This window comes from Aethalodelphis obliquidens, unplaced genomic scaffold (genome assembly GCF_003676395.1).
Source record: "Aethalodelphis obliquidens isolate GAN/ISIS:26980383/991018 unplaced genomic scaffold, ASM367639v1 scaffold5, whole genome shotgun sequence".
NCBI classification, from domain to species: Eukaryota; Metazoa; Chordata; class Mammalia; order Artiodactyla; family Delphinidae; genus Aethalodelphis; species Aethalodelphis obliquidens.
In genome coordinates this window covers 75,796,397-75,821,559 of record NW_020837949.1, presented here as the reverse complement: position 1 = coordinate 75,821,559, position 25,163 = coordinate 75,796,397, and the positions used below count along the sequence as shown (strand labels likewise).

At 37.9% G+C, this 25,163-nt stretch overlaps 1 protein-coding gene across 9 annotated transcripts in view; it reads left to right on the top strand.

Moving 5' to 3' along the window:
* CROT (carnitine O-octanoyltransferase) overlaps nucleotides 1-25,163 on the top strand; it is a 92,952-nt gene that overhangs the window by 4,469 nt on the left and 63,320 nt on the right. For all 9 annotated transcript variants that reach the window (XR_003432034.1, XR_003432035.1, XM_027102709.1 and 6 more), the window contains exons 4-8: nucleotides 524-648; nucleotides 2,093-2,274; nucleotides 2,446-2,570; nucleotides 10,120-10,228; nucleotides 24,613-24,706. Coding sequence is in view for 7 of the 9 variants with exons in the window: in XM_027102709.1 (XP_026958510.1) it covers nucleotides 524-648; nucleotides 2,093-2,274; nucleotides 2,446-2,570; nucleotides 10,120-10,228; nucleotides 24,613-24,706 (635 nt within the window). In the remaining 2 variants the exon portion in view is untranslated. The remainder of the gene's footprint in view (nucleotides 1-523; nucleotides 649-2,092; nucleotides 2,275-2,445; nucleotides 2,571-10,119; nucleotides 10,229-24,612; nucleotides 24,707-25,163) is intronic.

The window sequence follows — 25,163 nt, the reverse complement described above, 5'->3', positions numbered from 1 at the left end:
TGTGTGTGTGTGTGTGTGTGTGTGTGTGTGTGTGTGTGTGTGTGTGTGTGAAATCGCTATTGGCCAGAAGGGACCCTACAGTGCTCTGGGAAGGCTTTACACTTAAATTTACATACATATTGCACTTATGTTCATAATGTTTAAGGCTCTACTTCGACATTAGTGGAAAGAAGCTTTAATTTCTCTCAGTCATGGCTAAACAGGATTTACTTTCTTATTGGACTAGTAGCTAGATGATAATCCTGTATGTCATTTTAACTATCATCGTCTAGAATGATTTTTAAATAATTTTGGGGGAAGTAGTTATCGACTACGTAGTATCCACCGTTTTATTTTTTCCAGTATTTTGCATTATTGCTTTTCAGCCATTTTCATGTTGTAAACTCTATTATAATTTAGTGGACTGCTCTAATACATAAGTGTTTTATATAACTGAGTCAAGATTTGTGTAAGTAATAATAATTGAGGTGAGTTTGTGGTACTTGATATCTAAGTACTTTAATGCATATTTTTTTCTTTATAGTAAAGCCATTTGCAAATGAAGAAGAATATAAGAAAACTGAAGCAATTGTTCAAAAATTTCAAAATGGTATTGGAGAAAAATTGCAGCAGAAATTACTTGAAAGGGCAAAAGAAAAAAGAAATTGGGTATTTATGTTATTGTACTTAGAATATTGATACTTAATGAAAAATAAAAGTGTATGTGGCTTTCATTTTTAAATTATTACTGTACTGTAAAATCCTTGTAGTTATTGTTGTCTTTATCATCATCCAAAAGAATGAGTGAATTGTTTAACTCTGGGAAGTTTTAAGTAAGTGTTGTGTGTGGGCTCTTCTCCTTTTGGGGAACCTGTTAAAATGCAGAGTTCCTGGGACCAGTGATTCTGATTCAGTATCTCTGGAATTGGGGCCCAGAAATCCTGATTTTCACAACTACTCCATGTGGTTCTGATGCAGGTCATCTGTAGACCATGCTTGAGAAAAACATTTTGCCCAGATAATCAAAGTCCCACAACACTAAAATAAACATCACATTGGTGGCATACAAATATTTAAACAGTACGTAGGAGAAAAGGGCCATTACAAAACTGGAGTGGAGAATGGTTATGAGTATTCTATGTTTTAGTTAGATAGATTGAGGAGACAGTCGTTTCATAATTACTGAGGATTTTGGTAATTTGCCACAAGGAACCTTCTTTGACTTTTTCGTCTTAACTACTCTGCTTCTGTAGTACAAACCAGAGGATGAGCTTCTGTTATTTAAGATATTGCCTTGATCTAGAAATAATGATTGTAACTCTCATTTAGTTTTAGAAATAAAAAGCAAGCTGATCTTCTCATTCTCCTTTGATATCTATGATGGAATAATAAAATTTTATACCTCAAGATGCCTTTTTTCTCAATCTTGAGCCTTGAGTGACTTTAATTAAATTAGGGTAAAGGTAAAGAAGTTGTTGTTCTGCCTGTATCCTTTTCACTTATATCTTTTTCCAAATGACTGATTATAGTTTATAACGTCAAATTCTTCAAAAAGAGCTCCAGGTAATTTGGTGACATCCACTTACTTATACATGAAATTCAATTGCACGTCATGAAAGAGGGACGCATAGAAAGTGGTGTCACTGAAAAATCCAAATCAGTTTTAAGCCTACTGAAAAGTTTTCATATTTCTATGAAAAAGGAAATAGGAAAATTATAATGCCTTAATAATTGTTATAATTGAGGATTTGTTGAATATCTATTGTACCCCAGGTACTCTAAGGAAACACACCTAGAGTACTTTGTTGGGTACTCCTGGTACTCTGAGTACTTGGTGATTTCAGCATGATCAGTCTGAAGGTGTTTGTTTCAGTGCTTTCTTGTTTCATGTTTTTGATAATGTAGTTGAACTTAATTCAGATCCCATAATTCTGAAAGAAAGAAATGATCACAGTACCGTTTTTTAATATCTGTGATGATTTAAAACGAAACATGTTTTTAAGTGTTGAAGACTAATTAACGAAAAAAGGACAAATAGAGCTTTTTTCCCCCCAGCAGTTACACACTGAAGTATTATCAGTAGCATTAGGCTGATGTTCTCAATTTCTTTTAGCTGGAAGACTGGTGGCTGAATGTTGCCTACCTGGATGTTCGTATACCATCACAACTGCATGTCAACTTTGGGGGTCCTGCAAGCCATATTGAACACTATTGGCCTCCAAAGGAAGGCACGCAATTGGAAAGAGGAAGTATAAGTCTTTGGCATATCTTGAACTACTGGCAGCTGTTAAGAAAGTAAGGATAGTTATGTCAATTTGGTTACCTATTTACCCAAGGTCTCAGGTCGCACAATGTTGAGAAGCTTAATGTACTCATTTGGGGATAAATACTATAGGTGTGACTGTTTGGTTTATAAATTTTATAATGATTTCTTGGTCAATATACTTTTTTGGTTTGTTTTGATAGAGAAAAATTGCCTGTTCATAAAGTTGGAAATACTCCTCTAGATATGAATCAATTCCGAATGCTGTTCTCCACCTGCAAGGTTCCAGGAATTACTAGAGATTCAGTTATTAATTATTTTAGGACTGGTAAGTAGAAAACAAACACATGTACTTTTTCTGGTAAAAGCATTGGGATTTGGGTAGTTTTGCTGCAGTTTCTTCTGTGATGCTGTGGAACGTACTTTTTTTTTTTTGGCTGCTCTGTGTGCCTTGCGAGATATTAGTTCCCTGATCAGGGATAGAACCTGGGCCCACAGCAGTGAAAGTGCCGAGTCCTAAGCACTGGACCACCAGGGAATTTCCATGGCACTGTGGAACATACTTTTTTTTTTTAATTTGGAACATACTGTTTTGAAAAATATTTCTCACTGGATTTTGACTAATCAGAAGCTTTCTATGAACCTTTTCTTTCAGTCATAGTGATTAGCTGGAAGTAATTTGTGGGAATGGATTTTTTGCAGCTGTCTTACATGGTTCTGTACAAACCTGTTGCTTACGTTGCATCATTTGAGAGTTTAAATTTTAGTTAAAGAGTAGAATTATGAATCAGTTTTAGGAGATCTGGAGCATACAATCTGGATCCTTCTCTTTCTACCCTCCTTTCTTATCTGAATTCTCTTTTTGAGTGTTTGTATGTGCTCATCATGTCCCACGTGTCTTTGTGAGTATGCTTTCCTCCCCTCAGCCCACCCCTCTTCTTCGTATGAGGTAAGAGCCTGATACCCATCTTCTTGAAGGCACGTGAGTTCAGATTGTCGCATCAAAGTTCTTGTTTTTACAGTTAGTTTCACGGCACTTTCTGCTTGGTGTCCTAGCATATCTCCAAAGGGAAAATTCTGTAGTAGTAACTGCTGGTTTCCAGTTACTTCAGGAATTTTTCTTATAAATTTAATAACGTAGTTTATATTACTGCAGAATGTCATTATGAATGGGTATTTTTCTTCTATAAAATTTTATTTAAAAGTAAAATTTCATTACCCAATTTTGCTTATAGTGTGAGAAGTATAAGTTTACTTTCATGTAGAACTCAACTTTTTGTAAAACTCTGTAGGAGCTTGAGATACTTAATGTCCTTAAGACCAGACACATTTACCTTGATGTTGCAAGAGAAAGAATTAGGAACCTGACTATTTATGGCATAAAGTTGAATGTCCAAATGTGAATTGAAAAGATGAACAGGAGAAAATTGATAGGAGAATAGCAGTAGCAAATAGAAATAATATGCATATTAGTTAAGAACTATTATCAATAGACCTGGTTTTGAATTCAATCTTTTATCGCTTAGTAGGTATGTCTGTAGATAAGGTAAGTTCTTTAAGTAACAGTGCATAAGGTGGGGATTCATTAATTTAATAATGTACTTCTTGATACAGTGGTTTAAGCTGTCATGGTTAGTATGTTCTTGAAGTTACAGTTAGGTGAATAAGTGCAAATAGGGATAAAGCTGAGGGAATCAGTAAACATGGAAAAATATCATAGAGTTTGTGACAAATGCTATATAGAGAATTCAAATCACATGAGTAACTGGGGGGCTGTTTTAGATTAGGTAGTCAGGGAAGACCTCACTGAGGATCTGAATAATAAGATGATCTGGCACAGTTTTTTTGCTTTTCATTTTTGTTTTTGTTTAGTTCAGTGTGTTGGTAGTGGTGGAGGCAGAGGTGGTGGTGGGGTGTGTGTGTGTTTGTGTGTGTGTGTGTGTGTGTGTTGAGGGGGAATCTTCTGGGCATGAATAAACTTGGCATGTTCGAAGGGCAATGTGGATGGAGCAGAGTAGGCAAGAAGGAGGGGGCGGATTGTAAAGATGTAGAAGCGTCTGGGTCATATAGGACTTTGTAAGCCAACTAAGGTTTTTTGGCTTTTATTTAAAATGTGGTTAGATACTATTAGTGGGTTTTGACCAAGAGAGTGATGTGAACAGTTTATGTTTTAAAAAAGATCATTCTGCCTGCTGTTTGCAGAATAAATTTTTAGGAGAGAGCTATGTAGCAGCAGGGAGATGAATTAGAAGCTTGTTTTAGTAGTCCCAGTGAGCCATAATAATGACTTGTCCTAGGGTGGTAGCATGGAGGTGGTGAATAGTTACTAGATTCTGGAGAGATTTTGGATATGGAGTAAGTAGAATTATTCATAGATTGGTTGTGAGATGTGAGAGAAAAAGAGGAATCAGAGATGCCCTCAAGTTACTGGGCTTGAGAAGCTAACGGGGTAGATAGGTGTGTTGGTTCATGAGGTGGGGAAAACTGGGAGGAAATATATAGGGAAGAAAATAGTTTCCTAGACTGCACTGAATTTAAGATGCCTTTTAGACATCTAAGTGGAAATGTAAATAGGCAGTTGGGTACAGAGTTTGGGGTACTGGGGAGAATTCAGGACTGCAGATAAAGATTTAGGAGTCATCATTAGCAGGCATAGAAATCATTTCTACCCCCGTAAGAATAGGATTACTTTTGGAATACATGTAGCTGAAGATGATCAGGGGAACCAGTATTGATCCTGATCACAGTCAAATATAGTATTTGGTGGCCAGAGAAGGAGGAACCAGCAAAAGAGACCAAAGCAGGAAGAAAACAAGAACCGTGGTCTCCCAGGAGCCACGAGAAAGAACTGTTTTACCTAATGCTCCCATGAGGTCAAATGAGGTGGAAATTGGAAGTGACCATTGGATTTGTCAGAGGATGTGGACAGAGGCTGCCCCTGACAAGAGCAGTGTTAGTGGAAGTTGGGGAACGGAGCTCAGCTGGAGGAGATGAAAGCAAACTGAAGAAGTGGTGGCAGCATTTGGAAATAATTCTTGCAGAAAAGGTTTGGATGTGCAGTGGAAGATTTTGTGTGTGTGTTATTTATTTTAAAAAAGATGGGTGATACATCATAGGAATGACGTAGGAGAGAAGGAAAAATTATCTTGCAGGGGAAAGGATAAAGAACCAAAGACATTGAGAATATAAGAGCAGAGATGGTGGAAGAACTGGTCTTTGGCAGGAGCAAGGATGAGAGGCAATGCAGAAAGTGTGCGTCTAGATGCACACAGATGGGCTGATCTTGCTGTAGGAAGAGGAGGCTGTTCCATGTACTGCTTGTGTTTTCCTTGGTGAAATAAGAACTGAGGTGGCAGTGGAATATTTGAGAAAAAAAGGAGATGGTTTGAAATGGTCATGTTGGAAAGTGGGAAAAGCAAACATTCTGTGGAAACATAGGGTAGCTAAACAGCGTTGAGATGTGTTTTTATGAATTTAAAGTTAGACTGTATGGTGTGTTGTGTTTTTTCCTTCAGCAACAGGGGCAGGTGCAGAGGAAGAGGGAATGAGGATTTTTGCAAGGGAGAAATTGTAATGTTGGCTATAGAATCTATCCTGGGTAAGGAGAAAATTGAAGAAATTATGTGTGCTGAGGGGGACGGCAGCATGCAGGCTGCTGCAGATAAGAGGCTAGTCTCAATAACGAGGCAAGTTAGACCTAGTTTTGTTTTTTGTTGTTTTTTGTTTTTTGTTTTACCTTACGAGACCATTAAGACTAATTCAGTCTTGCTTTTCATCCTGTGCACCTCATTTTGCCCAAGAAGTTCAGACTTCGAATGTCATCTCTTGTCATCTAGATTGATGGATTTGTGCATAGCCTAATTTGACTCAAGTTCCCCACTGCTGGGACCCACCCTCCACTCCTTCCCAAACCCTTCTGCTGTACTTGATGGAGCTCATGGTCAGCAGAATCCATTACATTCTCCACCTTTTCTCAGAAAGTTCCCCTTTCCTCCTGAAAGGTGCTGTTCATGAAACTTGGTTATTTTTTACACTGCTTTTCCTGTAACCATCTCAAATGGGGATTTTGTTTTTCTCTTACACTTTGGTACTGGAGGGCAAGTAGGAGATGTTGGTGTCTTCTTTATTTCCTGTTGCCCTTTTCGTGTTTTCTTTTCCCTTGCAATTTGAGCTCTTGAAAAAAAAATGCTATCAGGTTATGTCACCCCTGCTTGTCATTGTCATAGTGACTTCCCTTTTGGTCACTTTCCTTCATTCGTTGATTGCTTTAGCACCAGTCTCACTGTCTGTCTCTCCGTTACTACCTCAGTCACATTCTTGCTGGCCTCAGCCTCCATTTGTGGATGACCCGTGGCTTCTCCTTCCTTCCTCTCCTTCTCAAGCAGCCACCCACTCCCATGGCCCAGCCATAGCCCTTGTTGTAATCGAAAACTCTCTCACCTCCAGCAGTGTGGTTGTAGGCATCGCACTCTGACCTCCACCTTCTTTTCACAACTCACTTCCTTTCGGTCCACCTCAGCCATTTCTTTGACCACATCTTGACTTAAAATTCAGTTACTCTGCAGTTCTTCGCTGTTTCATTTCTCCCTCCCCGTGGCCACATCTTCACATCTCTCTGTGGTTCTTTCCTGTCACCACTCCTTACGTATACATTCAAACCTTTGCTCACCTGCTCCCTCCCTCCCCACTCCACCCCCACCTCAGCACTTTAAATTTCAGTCTTCTGTCTTTCCTCCACATATTCAAGACACCTACCCTAGCAATTCACTTCGCCAAAGGAAACCACAAAACATCACTTAACTTTTCTCAGTCAAACCTCAAGTGGACGGAAAGCACTGCCTTGCTGTATTCTTTTGTCAAGCTCTTCTCTCACTTCCAGGGAAGACTGTTTCATGCCTTTCTCCTTCTTTATTCCCAGCCAATGAACTCTTTTATTTCTCAACAAATGTAAAGCAATGTTTCTATCACCAAAGTTGCCAACCTGTCTGATAGGCAGAATAATGACCCCCAAATATGTCCACTTCCTAATCCTTGGAACCGACTGAATGTGTTACCTTAAGTGGTAAAGGGGAATTGGGTTGCAGATGAAATTGAGTTTGCTAATCAATTGACCTTGAGATAGGGAGATTATCCTGGATTATTCAGGTGCGCCCAGAGTAATCATAAGAATTGTTACAAGTGAAGAAAGAGGCAGAGGAGAGAACCAAAGGGATGCAAGCATGAGAAAGTCATGATCCTCTCTTGATAGCTCTGAAGATGAAGGAATGGAGGGAATTCCCTGGCGGTCCAGTGGTTAGGACTCAGCACTTTCACTGCCAGGGTCCAGGTTCGATCACTGAGCGGGGAACTAAAACCCTGCAAGCCGTGTGGGGCAGCCAAAAAAAAAAAAAAAAAAAATGGAGGAATGGGGCCCTGAGCCAAGGAATGTGGGCAGCCTCTAGAGGCTGAAAAAGCAAAGGAAGCAGATTCTCCCCTAGAGCCTCCAGAAGGAACACAGACTTGGTGACACCCTCGTTTTAGACCAGTGAGACACATTTCAGACTTCGGTCCCCAGACCTGTAAGACAATAAATTTGTGTTGCTAGTGGTGATTTACCACTAAGTTAGTGGTAATTTATTACAGCAGTCATAGAAACATTCATTCAAATATTGGCCCATTCTGTAACCTCCTTGCAGTACACTACTGCATATTCATATACTTTGTCTTCTCTTTTTAAGAGTGTGGAACTGTTCTGACTCCTAAGGATAACCCTTCTGTAAGGTGCCCTGGGCTCCACCACCTCTTGTTTAATCAAGGACCTTGCTTCTGCATTATCCTTTCTCTCTGTGCTGCATTAACAGTTTTCCCTCTTTAGCGGGTTGTACCAATTTGTAATATCTCCCTTCTTAAAAAGAAAAAATTGACCTCTTGCTTCCTTCAAGTGTCACACCCCAGTCAAAGCCACCATCAACTCTCACTTAGGTGGTTCTCACCTGGACCACTTCAGTTACCTCCTAACTGATCTTGCTGTATATTTTCTTCCCTCTTAAAATCTCTTCTCCATATGGCAGCTAGAGTGCCCTTTGTAAAGTATTAATTAGGTGACATTATTACTATCCTGCTTAAAACCTTCCATTGGCTTCTTTTCCATCATACTTCAAATTGCAAGCCCTTTCTAAGGCCAATATGGTCTGGCCCCAATTTTTTCTACCATTCTACCCATTTCTCTCTGCTGTAGCTGCACTGACCTTGTTTCCCTTTAAGCAAACCAGCTCATTTTTGTCCTAATGCCCTTGTACTTGCTGTTTCCTCTACCTGGAACTCTCTTCCTGCAGGTATTTCTGTATTCACACCTTTGCTTCATTTCTCTGCTCAAATATCCCCTCTTATGCTCATCCTGTGGCAGCACCCTTCTGTCATCCTCTTCCCAAATATTTATTGATTAACTTGGCATCAGGTTTATTTTATTTTTTCTTTTGCAGCCTGAAATTTTAGGTAATAGAGGACAGCAATAAAAGGTAGTGGTGGTAAATGTAAAAGGGTATGGAGGTTTTTGAAGGGGAAGAAAGAAGAAATGGTTTGGAAATAGCCATGAGGGACAAAGGAAATACATACCTCACCTACAAGGACTTGAGGAAATAGGATATAAGAGAAAAAATAATAGTGCTATCAGGAAATGGCTCTTCCTCTTAGCTGATGAATAGATTTCATTAGATAATCTGTGTAAAACATTTAGCACAGTTCCTTGTACGTAATGTCAACCAATAAATTTACTTCCAGTGGCAGTATATGTCTTTCCTAACTTTCTTCCTCCTCTTTCTTTTTTGAGAGGGAAGGAGCAGAGATCTTATAGGAAGACCCTTCTCAAAGGGACTAGTACTTGAAAAATGGGACTAAATCAGGATAGTCTCAAAAAAAATCTCAAAAATAAATAGTTCTTGGGGAATTAAGATGTGCCAAATGAGTCATAGAATCAATTATCAGTGGCTTACCAGGTGTCATCAGAGCCTTAAGTAATGCTACAGATTGGGCAAAATGCTTTTTCCTTGCCACCCAGGCATACAGTGTCCTTATTCTACTGAAAACTATTTTGTTGAGAAATCACAGCTAGATACTATTGCAGTTAAATTATGTGATGATCAATAAACATTAAAATAATCCCCAAGCAGGACAGGAATAAAGACGCAGACGTAGAGAATGGACTTGAGGACCCAGGGAGGGGCATGGGTAAGCTGGGATGAAGTGAGAGAATGGCATGGACTTACACATACTACCAAATGTAAAATAGATAGCTAGTGGGAAGCAGCTTCATAGCACAGGGAGATCAGCTCAGTGCTTTGTGACCATCTAGAGGGGTGGGATAGGGAGGGAGGGTGTGGGAGGGAGACGCAAGAGGGAGGAGATATGGGGATATATGTATATGTATAGCTGATTCACTTTGTTATAAAGCAGAAACTAGCACACCATTTTAAAGCAGATATACTCCAATAAAGATGTTAAAAAAAGAAAAAGAAAAACCCCAAAAGAAACTTAACTCAAATAGCTCTCCTCCAGGATTTCTCTGCGACCCTTTTCTCTTCCCATCCTATCCATAAATAAAACTAGAAAGTCCTGCAACAATACGGAATTTATATGATTCTTAAGGTATACAAATATTTGAAACTTTCGTGGATTTCTAGATGTTTTACATGGACGGGTTTCAGGAACATGTATTTATGACATAATAACTGAAATTTTATCACCTTATTAAAGTATTTTTATTCATGTGACATATTTGATGAATATATGATAGATAAAATATTGGAGGAATTTTTTTTTCTGTTGGATATAAATATGCAGCTTTACTCTTGCTTAACTTTGAGAGATTTGAGTCTTCTATTTTCTTTTTCTTTTTCCAGAGAGTGAAGGGCATTGCCCAAGTCACATTGCAGTGATGTGTCGAGGCCGAGTTTTTGTGTTCGATGTAATGCATGAAGGATGTTTGATGACCCCACCAGAGATTCTCAGGTTTTCACACTACTTTCTTTTTTTTTAAAAATCTCTGTATATTTTAAATTTATTTTATTTATTTATTTTTGGCTGCTTCGGGTCTTAGTTGCGGCAGACGGGATCTTCATTGCAGCATGCAGGATCTTTTGTTGTGGTGTGCGGGCTTCTCTCTAGTTGTGGCACGTGGGCTCCAGAGTACGTGGGCTCAGTAGTTGTGGTGCGCAGGCTTAGTTGCCCCGTGGCATGTGGGATCTTAGTTCTTGGACCAGGGATCGAATCCGCGTCCTCTGCGTTGGAAGGAGGATTCTCAACCACTGGACCACCAGGGCAGTCCCTCATCCCTCAGACTACATTCTTTTTAAATTTTATTTATTTTTAGTTTTTGACTGTGTCTGGTCTTAGTTGCGACACGTGGGATCTTCGTTGCGGTGCATGAGCTTCTCTCTAGTTGTGGCATAGGGGCTTCTCTCTAGTTGTGGCGCCTGGGCTTCTCTCTAGTTGTGGTGTGTGGGTTTTCTCTCTCTAGTTGTGGCGCCTGGGCTCCAGAGCATGTGGGCTCTGTAGTTTGTGGCATGCGGGCTCTCTAGTTGCAGCGTGCGGGCTCAGTAGTTGCCCCGCGGCATGGGGGATCTTAGTTCCGCCCAGGCATCGAATCTGCCTCCCCTGCATTGGAAGGCGGATTCTTTACCACTGGACCACCAGGGAAGTCCCTCAAACTACTTTCTTGAGTCTCATTAGGTCTTAAGATTTTGCTTAGGTAAAAAAATAGATGTTCAAAATTACCTTTTTAAAGGGTGATGGTAAGGTGAGAAATAAAAATTGTATATATGCTAATTTTTAAAAATCTAATTTTATTTTTAATTTAAATTAACTTTAAATTTTACTGGATGTATATAAATATATTCTCCTTGGAGAAAAGATAAACATTACAAATATTACTCATCCCATTCCCTGTCCCCAAATTAATCACTGTTGCTAGCTTGGTATATTCTACCCTTCCAGATCTGTTGCAGTGAATTTGCATGCACATACAGATTTTAAAAAAAGAACATACATGTATATTTTATATGTAGTATATATTACATATATACAAATAGTATGTACATATAATAGTGTATACAGAGAGTATTATTTTGTATGTTTTTTGTTTTTTCTTTAATAAATTTATTTATTTATTTTTGTCTGCATTGGGTCTTCATTGCTGCAAGTGGGCTTTTCTCTAGTTGTGGCGAGCGGGGGCTACTGTTGTGGTGCGCGGGCTTTTCATTGCGGTGGCTTCTCTTGTTGCGGAGCACAGGCTCGAGGCGTGTGGGCTTCAGTAGTTGTGGCACGTGGGCTCGGTAGTTGTGGCTCCTGGGCTCTAGAGCGCAGGCTCAGTAGTTGTGGTGCACGGGCTTAGTTGCTCCATGGCATGTGGGATCTTCCCGGACCAGGGCTCGAACCCGTGTCCGCTGCATTGTCAGGCAGATTCTTAACCACTGCAACACCAGGGAAGTCCTGGGTATAGTTGTTTTACAATGTTGTGTTAGTTTCTACTGTACAGCGAAGTGAAGTTCCCTGTGCTATACAGCAGGTTCTCATTAGTTACCTATTTTATACATATTAGTGTATATATGTATATACGTCAATTCCAGCCTCCCAATTCATCCCATCCGCCCCTTCTCCCCTTGGTGTCTATACATTTGTTGTCTACATCTGTGTCTCTATTTCTGCCCTGCAAACGGGTTCATCTGTACCATTTTTCTAGATTCCACATATATGCGTTAATATACGATATTTGTTTTTCTCTTTCTGACTTACTTCACCCTTTATGACACTTTCTAGGTCCACCCATGTCTCTACAAATGACCCATTTTTGTTCCTTTTTATGGCTGAGTAATAGTCCATTGTATATTTGTACCACATCTTCTTTATCCATTCATCTGCTGATGGACATTTAGGTTGCTTCCATGACCTGGCTATTGTAAATAGTGCTGCATACGTTTATATTTTTAAAGTTAGTATTATGGAAAATTTCCAGAGGTAGCAGGAATTATATAATGAAGCTCCTCCATGTACTCACACCCAGCTTCAACAGTTATTAACTCCTAACTTCAACAATTATAAATTCATAGCCTCATTTCAGCTATACCTGCTGTGCCCCTCCCTTCACTCCCCCATGGATTATGTTAAAGAAAATCTCAGACATAATATCCTTTCACTGTAAATAGTATGACTCTCTAAGATATAAGAAGTCTTAAAAACATAAATATGCATTACCATTATCACACCTAATGACTTGCTTATTCTAAAAAGTTAATCAAGGATTCATTAGCATGTTAATATATCAGTACAATCAGTTGTTCAAATTTTCTAGATTGTCTTCTAAATGTTGAATTATATGAAGGTATATATATGTTAAATTATTTTTATTGAGTATTACAGACATGTACACAAGCACATACAGAAGTACATAGCTAATTCCTCATGCAGCCACCACGCAGGTCAAGATACAGAACGTTTCCATTACTCCAGAAATCCCCCTTATACCACTTACCAGTTACTGGGCTTTTGTTCCTTCTCAAGGATAATCACTTAGCTTGCTTGCAGTTTTTATTAGTACAAAAAATGCTGCTGTGAAAATTCCTGTACAAGTCTTTGATGTATACATGCATGCACTTCTGTCTGATTACACTCAGGAGAGGACTTGGGGAGTCATAGTGTATGTGTATGTTCAGCCTCAGTGGTTGTGCCAGCTTTCCAAAGTAGTTGTGCTAATAAGCGCTTGAACTCGTGTGTTCAACACTAGGCGTGTTGTAGGAGTTCCTTATACATTCTGGATATGAGCTTTTCATGGGTTTCAAAGTATCTTTTTGATCAGCAGAAGCTCTACATTTGAATGTAGTCGAATTTATCAATCTTTTACCATACGGATTGTACTTTTTGTGTACTGTTTAAAATTAATTAATTAATTAAGTTTTGCCTGCATTGGGTCTTCGTTGTTGCATGCAGGCTTTCTCTAGTTGCAGTGAGCGGGGGCTACTCTTCATTGTGGTGCATGGGCTTCTCATTGTGGTAGCTTCTCTTGTTGCAGAGCATAGGCTCTAGGCATTCAGGCTTCAGTAGTTGTGGTGTGTGGTCTCAGTAGTTGTGGCATGTGGGCTCAGTCGTTGTGGCTCGCAAGCTCAGTAGTTGTGGCGCATGGGCTTATTTGCTCCATGGCATGTGGGATCTTCCTGGACCAGGGATTGAATCTGTGTCTCCTGCATTGGCAGGTAGATTCTTAGCCAGTGTGCCACCAGGGAAGTCCCTTGCCTATTTTTCTTTTTTTTTTTTAAAGATAGAAAAAAAGAAATAACACTTTATTTCCAGATAATTAAAGAATCTAAAATGATCTATAGAATTAGAATTAATAAGTGACTTTAGCAAGCTGGGTATGACGTCTTCATATAAAAATTAATATTTCTATATACTAGCAGTTAGTAAAAGAAAATTTAAGAGAGAATTTACGAAACCTCATTTTTTTCACACATGCACACACACACACACACACACACACACACACACTCACACACTGTATTTTATTTTTACAAGAGATAAATAAACTGACATCAAGCATTGTAAATGGATGAACACAACAAAAGCAACAATGATTGCAATTACCAAACATGAAACACACTCATACTACGTCATAATATTGACATTCAGTCCAGTAATCCTCCACTGTAACACCTCCTTTACTTTGCAGTGAAAATTGATTTGTATATTTTTTGCTTCTGAGTCCTTGTGGGATTTTTTTTTAGTTCAAACAGAAAGTCACAAAAATTATAATCATCGTCATCAGTTCACTCAGTCCCATGTAATTATTTTTTTTGTCTTGATCTTTTGTTAGCACTTTTATAATTCATCAGTTTTCCATTAGAGTTCTGAAAATGCCTATTGATTCAGTTCAGCAGTGTAGTCAGTAACCAGAAACCTGTACTTGTCAGAGTCTTTTCCATGAATTCCTTGAAGATGAAACCCTTTTATAGGAACATTTTTGCAAAAGCATCAGAGTACACCCAGAACTGTCTGTAAATGACAAAAGACTTAAAAATGACCACAGTTAAAGATTTGATGAAAGTTCATAATAATGCAGTTGACAAGGAAATTTAGTTATTTCTGAGATATACATTTTCAAGTAATAACTAGAATTATGCCTTGTAATATTATACCAGAACATATAAGATTTTTAGAAATTTCATGTAATGTCTGAAACATTTATATTAACATATTTCCGTACAAATAACCCAAAGAAAGTTTAGCATTAGTTCTTTTGTTTGTTTGTCTGTTTATACTGCAGGTTCTTATTAGCCATCAGTTTTATACACATCAGTGTATACTAATGTCAATCCCAATTGCCCAATTCATCACACCACCACCACCATCCCCACCCTACCGCGGTTTTCCCCCCTTGGTGTCCATACGTTTGTTCTCTACATCTGTGTCTCAACTTCTGCCCTGCAAACTGGTTCATCTACACCATTTTTCTAGGTTCCCCATACATGTGTTAATATACGATATTTGTTTTTCCCTTTCTGATTTACTTTACTCTCTATGACAGTCTCTAGATCCATCCACATCTCAACAAATGACTCAATTTTGTTCCTTTTTATGGCTGAGTAATATTCCATTGTATAGATGTACCACAACTTCTTTTTCCATTCATCTGTAGATGGGCATTTAGGTTGCTTCCATGACTTGACTATTGTAAATAGTGCTGCATTGGGGTGCATGTGTCTTTTTGAATTATGGTTTTCTCTGGGTATATGCCCAGTAGTGGGATTGCTTGATCATATGGTAATTCTATTTTTAGATTTTTAAGGAACCTCCATACTGTTCTCCATAGTGGCTATATCAATTTACATTCCCACCAACAGTGCAAGAGGGTCCCCTTTGGTCCACACCCTCTCCAGCATTTGTTGTTTGTAGATTTTCTGATGGTGCCCATTCTAACTGGTGTGAGGTGATACCTCATTGTAGTTTGATTTGCATTTCTCTAATAATTAGTGATGTTGAGCAGCTTTTCATGTGCTTCTTGGCCATCTGTATGTCTTCTTTGGAGAAATGTCTATTTAGGTCTTCTGCCCATTTTTGGATTGGGTTGTTTGTTTCTTTAATATTGAGCTGCATGAGCTGTTTATATATTTTGGAGACTAATCCTTTGTGGATTCGTTTGTAAATATTTTCTCCCATTCTGAGGGTTGTCTTTTTGTCTGTTTTATGGTTTCCTTTGCTGTGCAAAAGCTTTGAAGTTTCATTAGATCCCATTTGTTTATTTTTGTTTTTATTTCCATGACTCCAGGAGGTGGATCAAAAAAATCTTGCTGTGATTTATATCAGAGTGTTCTTCCTATGTTTTCATCTAAGAGTTTTATAGTGTCCGGTCTTACATTTAGGTCTCGAATCCATTTTGAGTTTATTTTTGTGTATGGTGTTAGGGAGGGTTCTAATTTCAATCTTTTACATGTAGCTGTCCAGTTTTCCCAGCACCACTTATTGAAGAGACTGTCTTTTCTCCACTGTATATCCTTGCCTCCTTTGTCATAGATTAGTTGACCATAGGTGCGTGGGTTTATCTCTGGGCTTTCTATCTTGTTCCATTGATCTATGTTTCTGTTTTTGTGCCAATACCATATTGTCTTGATTACTGTAGCTGTGTAGTATAGTCTGAAGTCAGAGAGTCTGATTCCTCCAGCTTCTTTCTTCCCCTCAAAACCGCTTTGGCTATTCGGGGTTTTTCGTGTCTCCATACAAATTTTAAGATTTATTGTTCTAGTTCCGTAAAATATGCCATTGGTAATTTGATAGGGATTGCATTGAATCTGTAGATTGCTTTCGGTAGTATAGTCATTTTCACAATATTGATTCTTCCAATCCAAGAATGTGGTATATCTCTGCAGCTCTTGGTATCATCTTTAATTTCTTTCATCAGTGTCTTACAGTTTTCTGCATACAGGTCTTTTGTCTCCCTAGGTAGGTTTATTCCTAGGTATTTTATTCAGTTTGTTGCAATGGTAAATGGGAGTTTTTCCATAATTACTCTTTCAGATTTTTCATCATTAGTGTATAGGAATGCAAGAGATTCCTGTGCATTAATTTTGTATCCTGCAACGTTACCAGATTCATTGCTCTAGTAGTTTTCTGGTGGCAGTTTTAGGATTCTCTATGTATACTATCATGTCATCTGCCCACAGTGACACTTTTACTTCCTCTTTTCCAATTTGTATTCCTTTTATTTCTTTTTCTTCTCTGCAATGGCTAGGACTTCCAAAACTATGTTGAATAATAGTGGTGAGAGTGGACATCCTTGTCTTGTTCCTGATCTTAGAGGAAATGCTTTCAGTTTTTCACCATTCAGAATGATGTTTGCTGTGGGTTTGTCGTATATGGCCTTTATTATGTTGAGGTAGGTTCCCTCTATGCCCACTTACTGGAGAGTTTTTATCATAAATGGGTGTTGAATTTTGTCAGAAGCTTTTTCTGCATCTATTGAGATGATCATATGGTTTTTATTGTTCAGTTTGCTAATATGGTGTATCACATTGATTGATTTACGTATATTGAAGAATCCTTGCATCCCTGGGATAAATCCCACTCGATCATGGTATATGATCCTTTTAATGTGTTGTTGGATTCTGTTTGCTAGTATTTTGTTGAGGATTTTGGCATCTATATTCATCAGTGGTATTGGTCTGTAATTTTCTTTTTTTTGTAGTATCTTTGTCTGGTTTTGGTATCAGGGTGATGGTGGCCTCATAGAATGAGTTTGGGAGTGTTCTTTCATCTGCAATTTTTTGGAAGAGTTTGAGAAGGATGGGTTTTAGCTCTTCTCTAAATGTTTGATAGAATTCACTTGTGAAGTCATCAGGTCCTGGAGTTTTGTTTGTTGGAAGTTTTTTTTTTTTTTTCGGTATGCGGGCCTCTCACTGTTGTGGCCTCTCCTGTTGCGGAGCACAGGCTCCGGAAGCGCAGGCTCAGCGGCCATGGCTCACGGGCCCAGCTGCTCCGCGGCATGTGGGATCTTCCCGGACCGGGGCACGAACCCGTGTCCCCTGCATCGGCAGGTGGGCTCTCAACCACTGTGCCACCAGGGAAGCTCTGTTGGAAGATTTTTAATCACAGTTTCAATTTCATTACTTGTGATAGGTCTGTTCATATTTTCTGTTTCTTCCTGGTTCAGTCTTGGAAGGTTATATCTTTTTAAGAATTTGTCCATTTCTTCAAGGTTGTCCATTTTATTGGCATAAAGTTGCTTGTAGTAGTCTCTTAGGATGCTTTGTATTTCTGTGGTGTCTGTTGTAACTTCTCCTTTTTCATTTTTAATATTATTGATTTGAGTCCTCTCCCTCTGTTTCTTGATGAGTCTGGCTAAAGGTTTATCAATTTTGTTTATCTTCTGAAATACCAGCTTTTAGTTTTATTGATCTTTGCTATTGTTTTTTTTTATTTCATTTATTTCTGCTCTGATCTTTATGATTTCTTTCCTTCTGCTAACTTTGGGTTTTGTTTGTTCTCCTTTCTTTAGTTCCTTTAGGTGTAAGGTTAGATTGTTTACTTGAGATTTTTCTTGTTTCTTGAGGTAGGCTTGCCTGTTTTTCTATTGGCTCTTATTTTATTCTTATTGATTTGTAGTAATTATGTTTCTGGGCACTGATCATTTATCAGTTTTACAGATTGCAAACATTTTCTTCCATTTAACAAATTTATTTGGTAATTGAACAGACATTGTTAATTTTGATGTAGACAGAATTATCCATCTTTTAGGTGTTTTGCTTTTGTGTCTTGGATAATCTTTCTGTACGTTCCAGCTATATTTTAAAATTTCCAAATTTGACATACAATTAACAAGCCTGATCTAATAATTTTATTACTGAAAGCCACTCTCCCAGAAACATGTGATCTGTGGGCTGAATTCAGCCTGTGGCCTGTTTTGCTTGGATAACAGAGAATTTACATTACTATTTTAAAATCAGGAGAATTCACAGAAACATATGGATTTCTGGTTGAATTCACACAAAAATTCGGATTTCTGATTTCTTTTAAAAAAATAAATCAGGGCTTCCCTGGTGGCGCAGTGGTTGAGAGTCCGCCTGCTGATGCAGGGGACACGGGTTCGTGCCCCGGTCTGGGGGGATCCCACATGCCGTGGAGTGGCTAGGCCCGTGAGCCATGGCCGCTGGGCCTGCGCGTCCGGAGCCTGTGCTCCACAATGGGAGAGACCACAACGGTGAGAGGCCCGCATACTGCAAAAAAAAAAAAAAAAAAAAAAATCAAAGTGTTGTTCAGATTTTTAACTCTCTGTTGATTCAACTTCTCAGGTGGTTTTCTTGCTTCCCTACATGCTCTACAGTCATCCATCCTGTGACTTTAAAATTCAAGTTTGATTTTATCTCACTTTGGCTTAATTCTTGAATGGTTTCTTTGGGTCTAGAATAGAGTCCCAGTTTTTTAGTGACAGTCTGGATTTGACCTTCACCTGTCCCTTCAGCCTTGTCCTGCTCTTCCTCCCTGTGCGTCCTACACTCCTACCCCATTTTTGCTTGCAGTTCTAACATGTTATCTGTGATCTTTTCATGTGCTCATGCTTTCTGTTTGGATTGCCTTCTCCTGCCTTGTCCACTTTTAAGTAAGAATTCCTCCTCGTGCTTTGTTTCTGTTCATAGGTCACCACAAGGTCACTACTTCCTATTTTATGTCCTATTTCATGATTTCCCATTCTCTTTCTTCTCTTCATGGCCCAAGGACTTAGACTCCTTTAGGCTCTCTGTATGCCTCATATTTATCTTTATTATATTGATTATTAAATTGTATTGAAGTCATTTATTTCTGTGTTTTCATATGCAGATGGAGCTCTAAGAGACTACTTACCAGGTCTATTTTTTTTAATTCCCTCTGCTTAGTACAAAGCAGAAGTGTGTGGGTGTGCATGTGTGAGTGAATTGAGTGATTAGGCCACTCCTATGCATTAGGAAATTTTATTTAGAAACATAAGATACATATTAGAAGTGTAACATAGATTGGTCAGATTCTGAATCTTAGTGAGTTGGAGCCTGAAAAGAGATGTATTAAAATTTGCAGTAATCCGGTAAAGAAGTAAGAGGTTGGGACTTTAAAATATGGGACACTCTACATAAAATAAACAATAAGGTCCTACTGTATAGCACAGGGAACTATATTCAGTATCTTATAGTAAACTCTAATGGAAAAGAATCTGAAAAAGAATATATATATATATGTATAACTGAATCAGTTTGCTGTACATCAGAAAGTAACACAACATTGTAAATCAACTATACTTCAATTAAAAAAATTTTTTTTAAAAAGATGGGATAAATGCAGAAAATGTTTTGGAGATAAAATTAATATGAATTGGTAACTGGATTTAGAAAGAAAGGAAGCTGTTAAATGTGACTGAGTAAGCAGATAGTATTGTAACAGGAGGAGGCAACTGACGAGGAGGTACCTTTTCCATTTTTTTCTTGTTTTTAATAATAGCATTGAGACAATTCACACAACACACAGTCCACCCATTCAAAGTGTACAATTCAGTATTTTTTAGAATATTCAGAATTGTGCTGTCATCTCCACAATCAATTTTAGAACACTTGTGTCACCCCCAAAAGTAACCCTGAGCCCGTAAGCAGTAACTCATTTGCTCCCCAACTCTTACCCCGTCAATTAGCAGACATTTCTCATATTTCCCAAACATTTCCACCCCACCAGCCCTAGGCAACCTTTCTGTCTTTCACTTAATCTATCTCTATGGGTTTGCCTATTCTGGACATTTCATATAAATGGGGTCTTAAAATATATAGCCTTTTGTGTCTGCATTCTTTCATTTAGCATATATGATGTTTTCAACATCCATCCATGTTGTAGCATGTATTAGTACTTTCTTCCTTTTTTTGGCTGAAAAATATTTCATTCTGAGGCTGTACCACATTTTATTTAATCATTCGTCAGATGGACATTTGGGTTGTTTCCACTTTTTGGCTGCTGTGAGTAATGCTGTCCTGGACATCTGTGTATAGGTTTTTGTGTGGACATGTGTTTTTATTTCTCTTGGGTATATATACCTAGGAGTGGAATTGCTGCATCATAACTCTATGTTGGACCATTTGAGGAACTGCCAAACTGTTTTCCAGCATGACTGTACCATTTTACATTCACATCAGCAGTATTTGAGGATTCCGATTTATTTTCATTCTCACCAGCACTTGTTATTGTCTGCCTTTTTGATGGTAGCCATCCTAGAGGGTATGAAGTGGGATCTCATTGTGGTTTACAGCTGCATGTCCATAATGACGATGTTGAACATATTTTCATGTGCCTGTGACCATTTGTATATCTTCCTTGGAGAAATGTCTATTCATATCCTTTGCCAATTTTTAATTGGGTTATTTGTCTTTTTTATTATTGAGTTGTAAAACTTCTTTATATATTCTAGATATAAGTCTCTTATCAAATATATAAACTACAAATATTTTCTCTCATTCTAGAGTTGTTTCTTCACTTTCTTCATGGCCTCTTTTGAAGGACAAATATTTTAATTTTGACCAAGTCTAATTTATCTATTCTTTTGTTACTTGTGCTTTTAGTGTCATATCTTAGAAACCATTGCCTGATCATTCCAAGGTCATGAAGATTTATACCTATGTTTTTCTCTAAGATCAATTTTTTAAAAATTTGTATTAATAAGGAGGGGTCAGGGAGATAATTTTTAAATTCCAAATTTAATTGGGGATGTTGACAGAAATTGAGGTAGATATATCCAATAAGCATTTGGAAATTTGGTACCAGAAATTTAGAGAGAAAATGGGGTTGAAGTTAGAGATTTGGTTGCCTCTTATATAAAGGTGATGGTTGAAGCTATTAAAGTAGTGGATGAAATTACCAAAGGAAAAACCTTGTAGAAGAGGTTGGGGGAGGCCACTGAGAGAAATTTGGTGAAACACACATTTGACAGTGGAACGAGAACAAATGGTTAGTGAAAGAGACCAAGTAGTCAGTGAGTTAGGGAGACCACAGTGGAACAGTGCTACAAAAGCCAAGGCAGAGAGAATTTTAATATTGACTCCTGGGTGTTTAAACACTGCAATGAGGAAAATAAGACTGAGATAAAGCTGCTGGATTTTATGGGATGCCATTGGTAACATTCAGAAACGTACTTTCAGGATAATCACTGGAGGACAAAACCCGATTATGGTAAATTAAAGAATGAGTGGGAAGTAATGAAGGCAGAAACAAGATTGTGAGGACATGTCAAGGGTAGAATATTTTAAAAGTGTGTGATTCTGAAATATAAACATTGTTAATACAAATCTTTTAAATATCAGAAATTGCATGTGTAGCTGAAAACAGGTGCATAGGTAGCCAAATTAAAGGAAAAGAGGGGTTATTTTAGTTACCAAATCTGTACCTCTTTTTTTATATGAATAGAGAAATTATTTTTAAACCACTTTTGAGGTATGATTGACATACAGAAAGCTGTACATATTTATTGTGTACAACTGGATGAGTTTGGAGATAAGTATACACTGATGAAACTATCACCACAGTCTATATCCTAAACATATTCATTACCTCCAAAGGTGTCCCGCCCTCTTAATTTATTTTTAATAATTAATTTTTTTGTGGTAAGAACACTTACGTTAAGATCTCCCCTTATAGCAAATTTTTAAGTGTACAGTACAGTATCATTAACTACAGGAACTATGCTGTACAGTAGTTCTCTAGGACTTACTCATCTTATATAACTGAAACTTTGTATCCTTTGACTAATGCCTCCTCATTTCCTCCTTAGATCAGCCCCTGGCACCCACCATTCTATTCTGCTTCTAAGAGTCTAACTATTTTAGATTCCACGTATAAGTGATACCATGCAGTATTTGTCCTTCTGTGTTTGGCATATTTCACTTAGGGTAGTGTCCTCCAGGTTCATTCACATTGTTGCAAGTGGTGGGATTTCTTTCTTTTTTAAGGCAGAATAGAATTCCATTTGTATGTATATTATCACATCTCGTTTATCCATTCATCGTTGAATATTTAAGTTGCTTTTGCCTCTTGGCTATTGTGAGTAATGCTGCAAGGAATCTGGGAATGCACATGTCTCTTTAAGATCCTGATTTCAGTTCCTTTGGATATATACACAGAACTGGGATTGCTGGATCATATAGTATTTCTATTTTTAATTTCTTGAGGAACCTCCATAGTTTTTTATAGTGGCTGCACCAATTGAGAGTCCCGCCAACAGTGCAGAAGGGTTCCCTTTTCTCCACATCATCGTCAACACTTGATATCACTTATCTTTTTGTTAATAGCCATTCTGACAGGAATGAGGTAATATCTCATTGTGGTTTTTACTTACATTTCCCTGATGATTAGTGATGTTGAGCACCTTTTCATATACCTGTGGGCCATTTTTATATCTTCTTTGGAGAAAATGTCTGTTCAGTCCCTTAGCCCATTTTTTAATCAGATTTGTTTTTTTGCTATTAAATTGTAGGAGTTCCTTGAATATTAACCTCTTATCAGATGTATGGTTTGCAAGTATTTTCTCATATTCTGTAGGTTGCCTTTTCACTTAGTTGTTAACTGTGCTGAAGCTTTTAGTTTGATGTAATCCTACTTGTCTGTTTTTACTTTTGTTGCCTGTGCTTTTGGTATCATGTCTAAGAAATGCTTGCTGAGGCCAATGTCTAGAAGCATTTTTTCCCATGTTTTCTTCCAGGAGTTTTATTGTTTCAGGTCTTACATTTAAGCCTTTAGTCTGTTTTGAATTGATTTTTCTGTATGGTGTAAGATAGGGGTCCAGTTTCATTCTTTTGTATGTGGTAATTTTCCCAACACTGTTTATTTAAGGGGCTATTCTTTTCCCATTGTGTATTTTTGGCTTCCTTGGCACCTCAGTTGACTGTATGTAAGTGGATTTATTTCTAGGCTTTCTGTTGTGTTCCATTGACCTGTATGTCTGTTATTTGTGCCATACTATTTTGATTACTGAAGCTCTGTAATATATTTTGAAACCAGGAAGTGTGATGCCTCCAGCATTGTTCTTCTTGCTTAAAACTGCTTTGTCTATTTGGAGTTTTTTGTGGTACCATATGAATTTTAGGATTCTTTTTCCTGTTTCTGTGAAAAATGCCATCGGATTTTAATAGGGGTTGCCTTGAATCTGTAGATCACTTTAAGTAGGATGGACTTCTTAATGGTGAGGATTTGGCAGTTACTATCTGACCTTTTATTATCAAACTTAAAATGTCATTTCAGGTTTAATACATTTTTCCTGGTGATTTCTCTCTGATAATGACTGTTTTTTTTATGACGTGGTCCTTTCCCACTGAATATTAAAATGGCTATATCAGGGAGTGGGGAAAAGTTTCATAGTAAAAACTGGTGCTCTCAGGTGGTAAGGGAAGGGCAGCAGCTCATACCATATGGAGAAAAACAGTGAGGTAGATTTTATTCCTTAAGCATTCAGAATTTATCCTAGTTACTATGGCCGCCATATAACCACCAACTCTGTAAGCTTTATTTGTAATTGAAGCAAAATCAGAGTTAGCAAAGACAAGCAGGAAGAGATAAGACAAGTTGCTTCCACCATAGATGCAGATTGTTATAGAAGGCTTCATCTACTCCACAGGACACCATTAGTTTCAAATAAAGGCGGAGGAATTTTGCAGCAAGGAATTCATTCCTTGAATGATAAAGTCACAAATAAGGGATGGCTACTAGTGGTGCGTTTTGAGCATTTATTAAGCTACAGTAGCTCACTTTCTGAGAAACCTGTGGAAGCGTTTAAATTGAGGTAATTTCTTAGCATATGTTATGAGGAAGTAGGGATGAAAATAAGCTGTAGATTTTTGATGAAAATTTCTTTGTGGAAGAACCCTGTTATTTACCTGCTATATGTTTAAAGATACGTGAAACTCATCAGACTAGGATTATAGAATGCTATGGGGGAAAATAATTTATCTTTAGCTAATAGTCTTTGTAATGATTTTAAGTAAGAATGGCATATGTGAAAACATTTAAAACTAACTACATGGTGTTTCTATTTTGGGGGTTAAGCCCAAGTATTACTTGGGTACAGAATAAGTCCTCTGTTAATATATACACATAGTTTTTAGTTAGATAAAATGTACATAATATTTGTGAGATTTGTCAAGTATACTTACGGTATTAATAGGCCACATAATCACTTTTTAAAAAAATAAGATGTGCAGGAAATAACTCCATTGCTGTTGAGACCATAATCTCTTTCTTTGGATAATATATCAAAACATTTAAATACTTATAAACTTTATAACCTATTAAAGGCCAAAGTAGCTAGTGATCCTGCCTGTGCTCTTTTTGAATCCTCTTTATTTAATCTTCCAAAGGCAACTGACATACATCCAAAAGAAGTGCCATAGTGAACCTGATGGACCTGGGGTAGCAGCGTTAACTAGTGAGGAGCGAACTCGATGGGCTAAGGTTATAATTTACATTTTTCTTTTCTTTTGAGGTATAATTGACTTACAACATTATATTCAACTATACAACATAAGGATTCAATATTTGTATATATTGAGAAATAATCACCACAGTAAGTCTAGTTAGCGTCCATCACCATACAGAAAACTAAAAAATATATATATATTTTTTTTTTTTTTTGCGGTACGCGGGCCTCTCACTGTTGTGGCTTCTCCCGTTGTGGAGCACAGGCTCCGGACGCCGCAGGCTCAGCGGCCATGGCTCACGGGCCCAGTCGCTCCACGGCATGTGGGATCTTCCCGGACTGGGGCACGAACCCGTGTCCCTTGCATCGGCAGGTGGACTGTCAACCACTGCGCCACCAGGGAAGCCCTAAAAATTACATTTTTTGTAATGAGAACTTTTAAGATATACTCTCTAGAAGCTTTCAAATATGCAATACAATATTATTAACTCT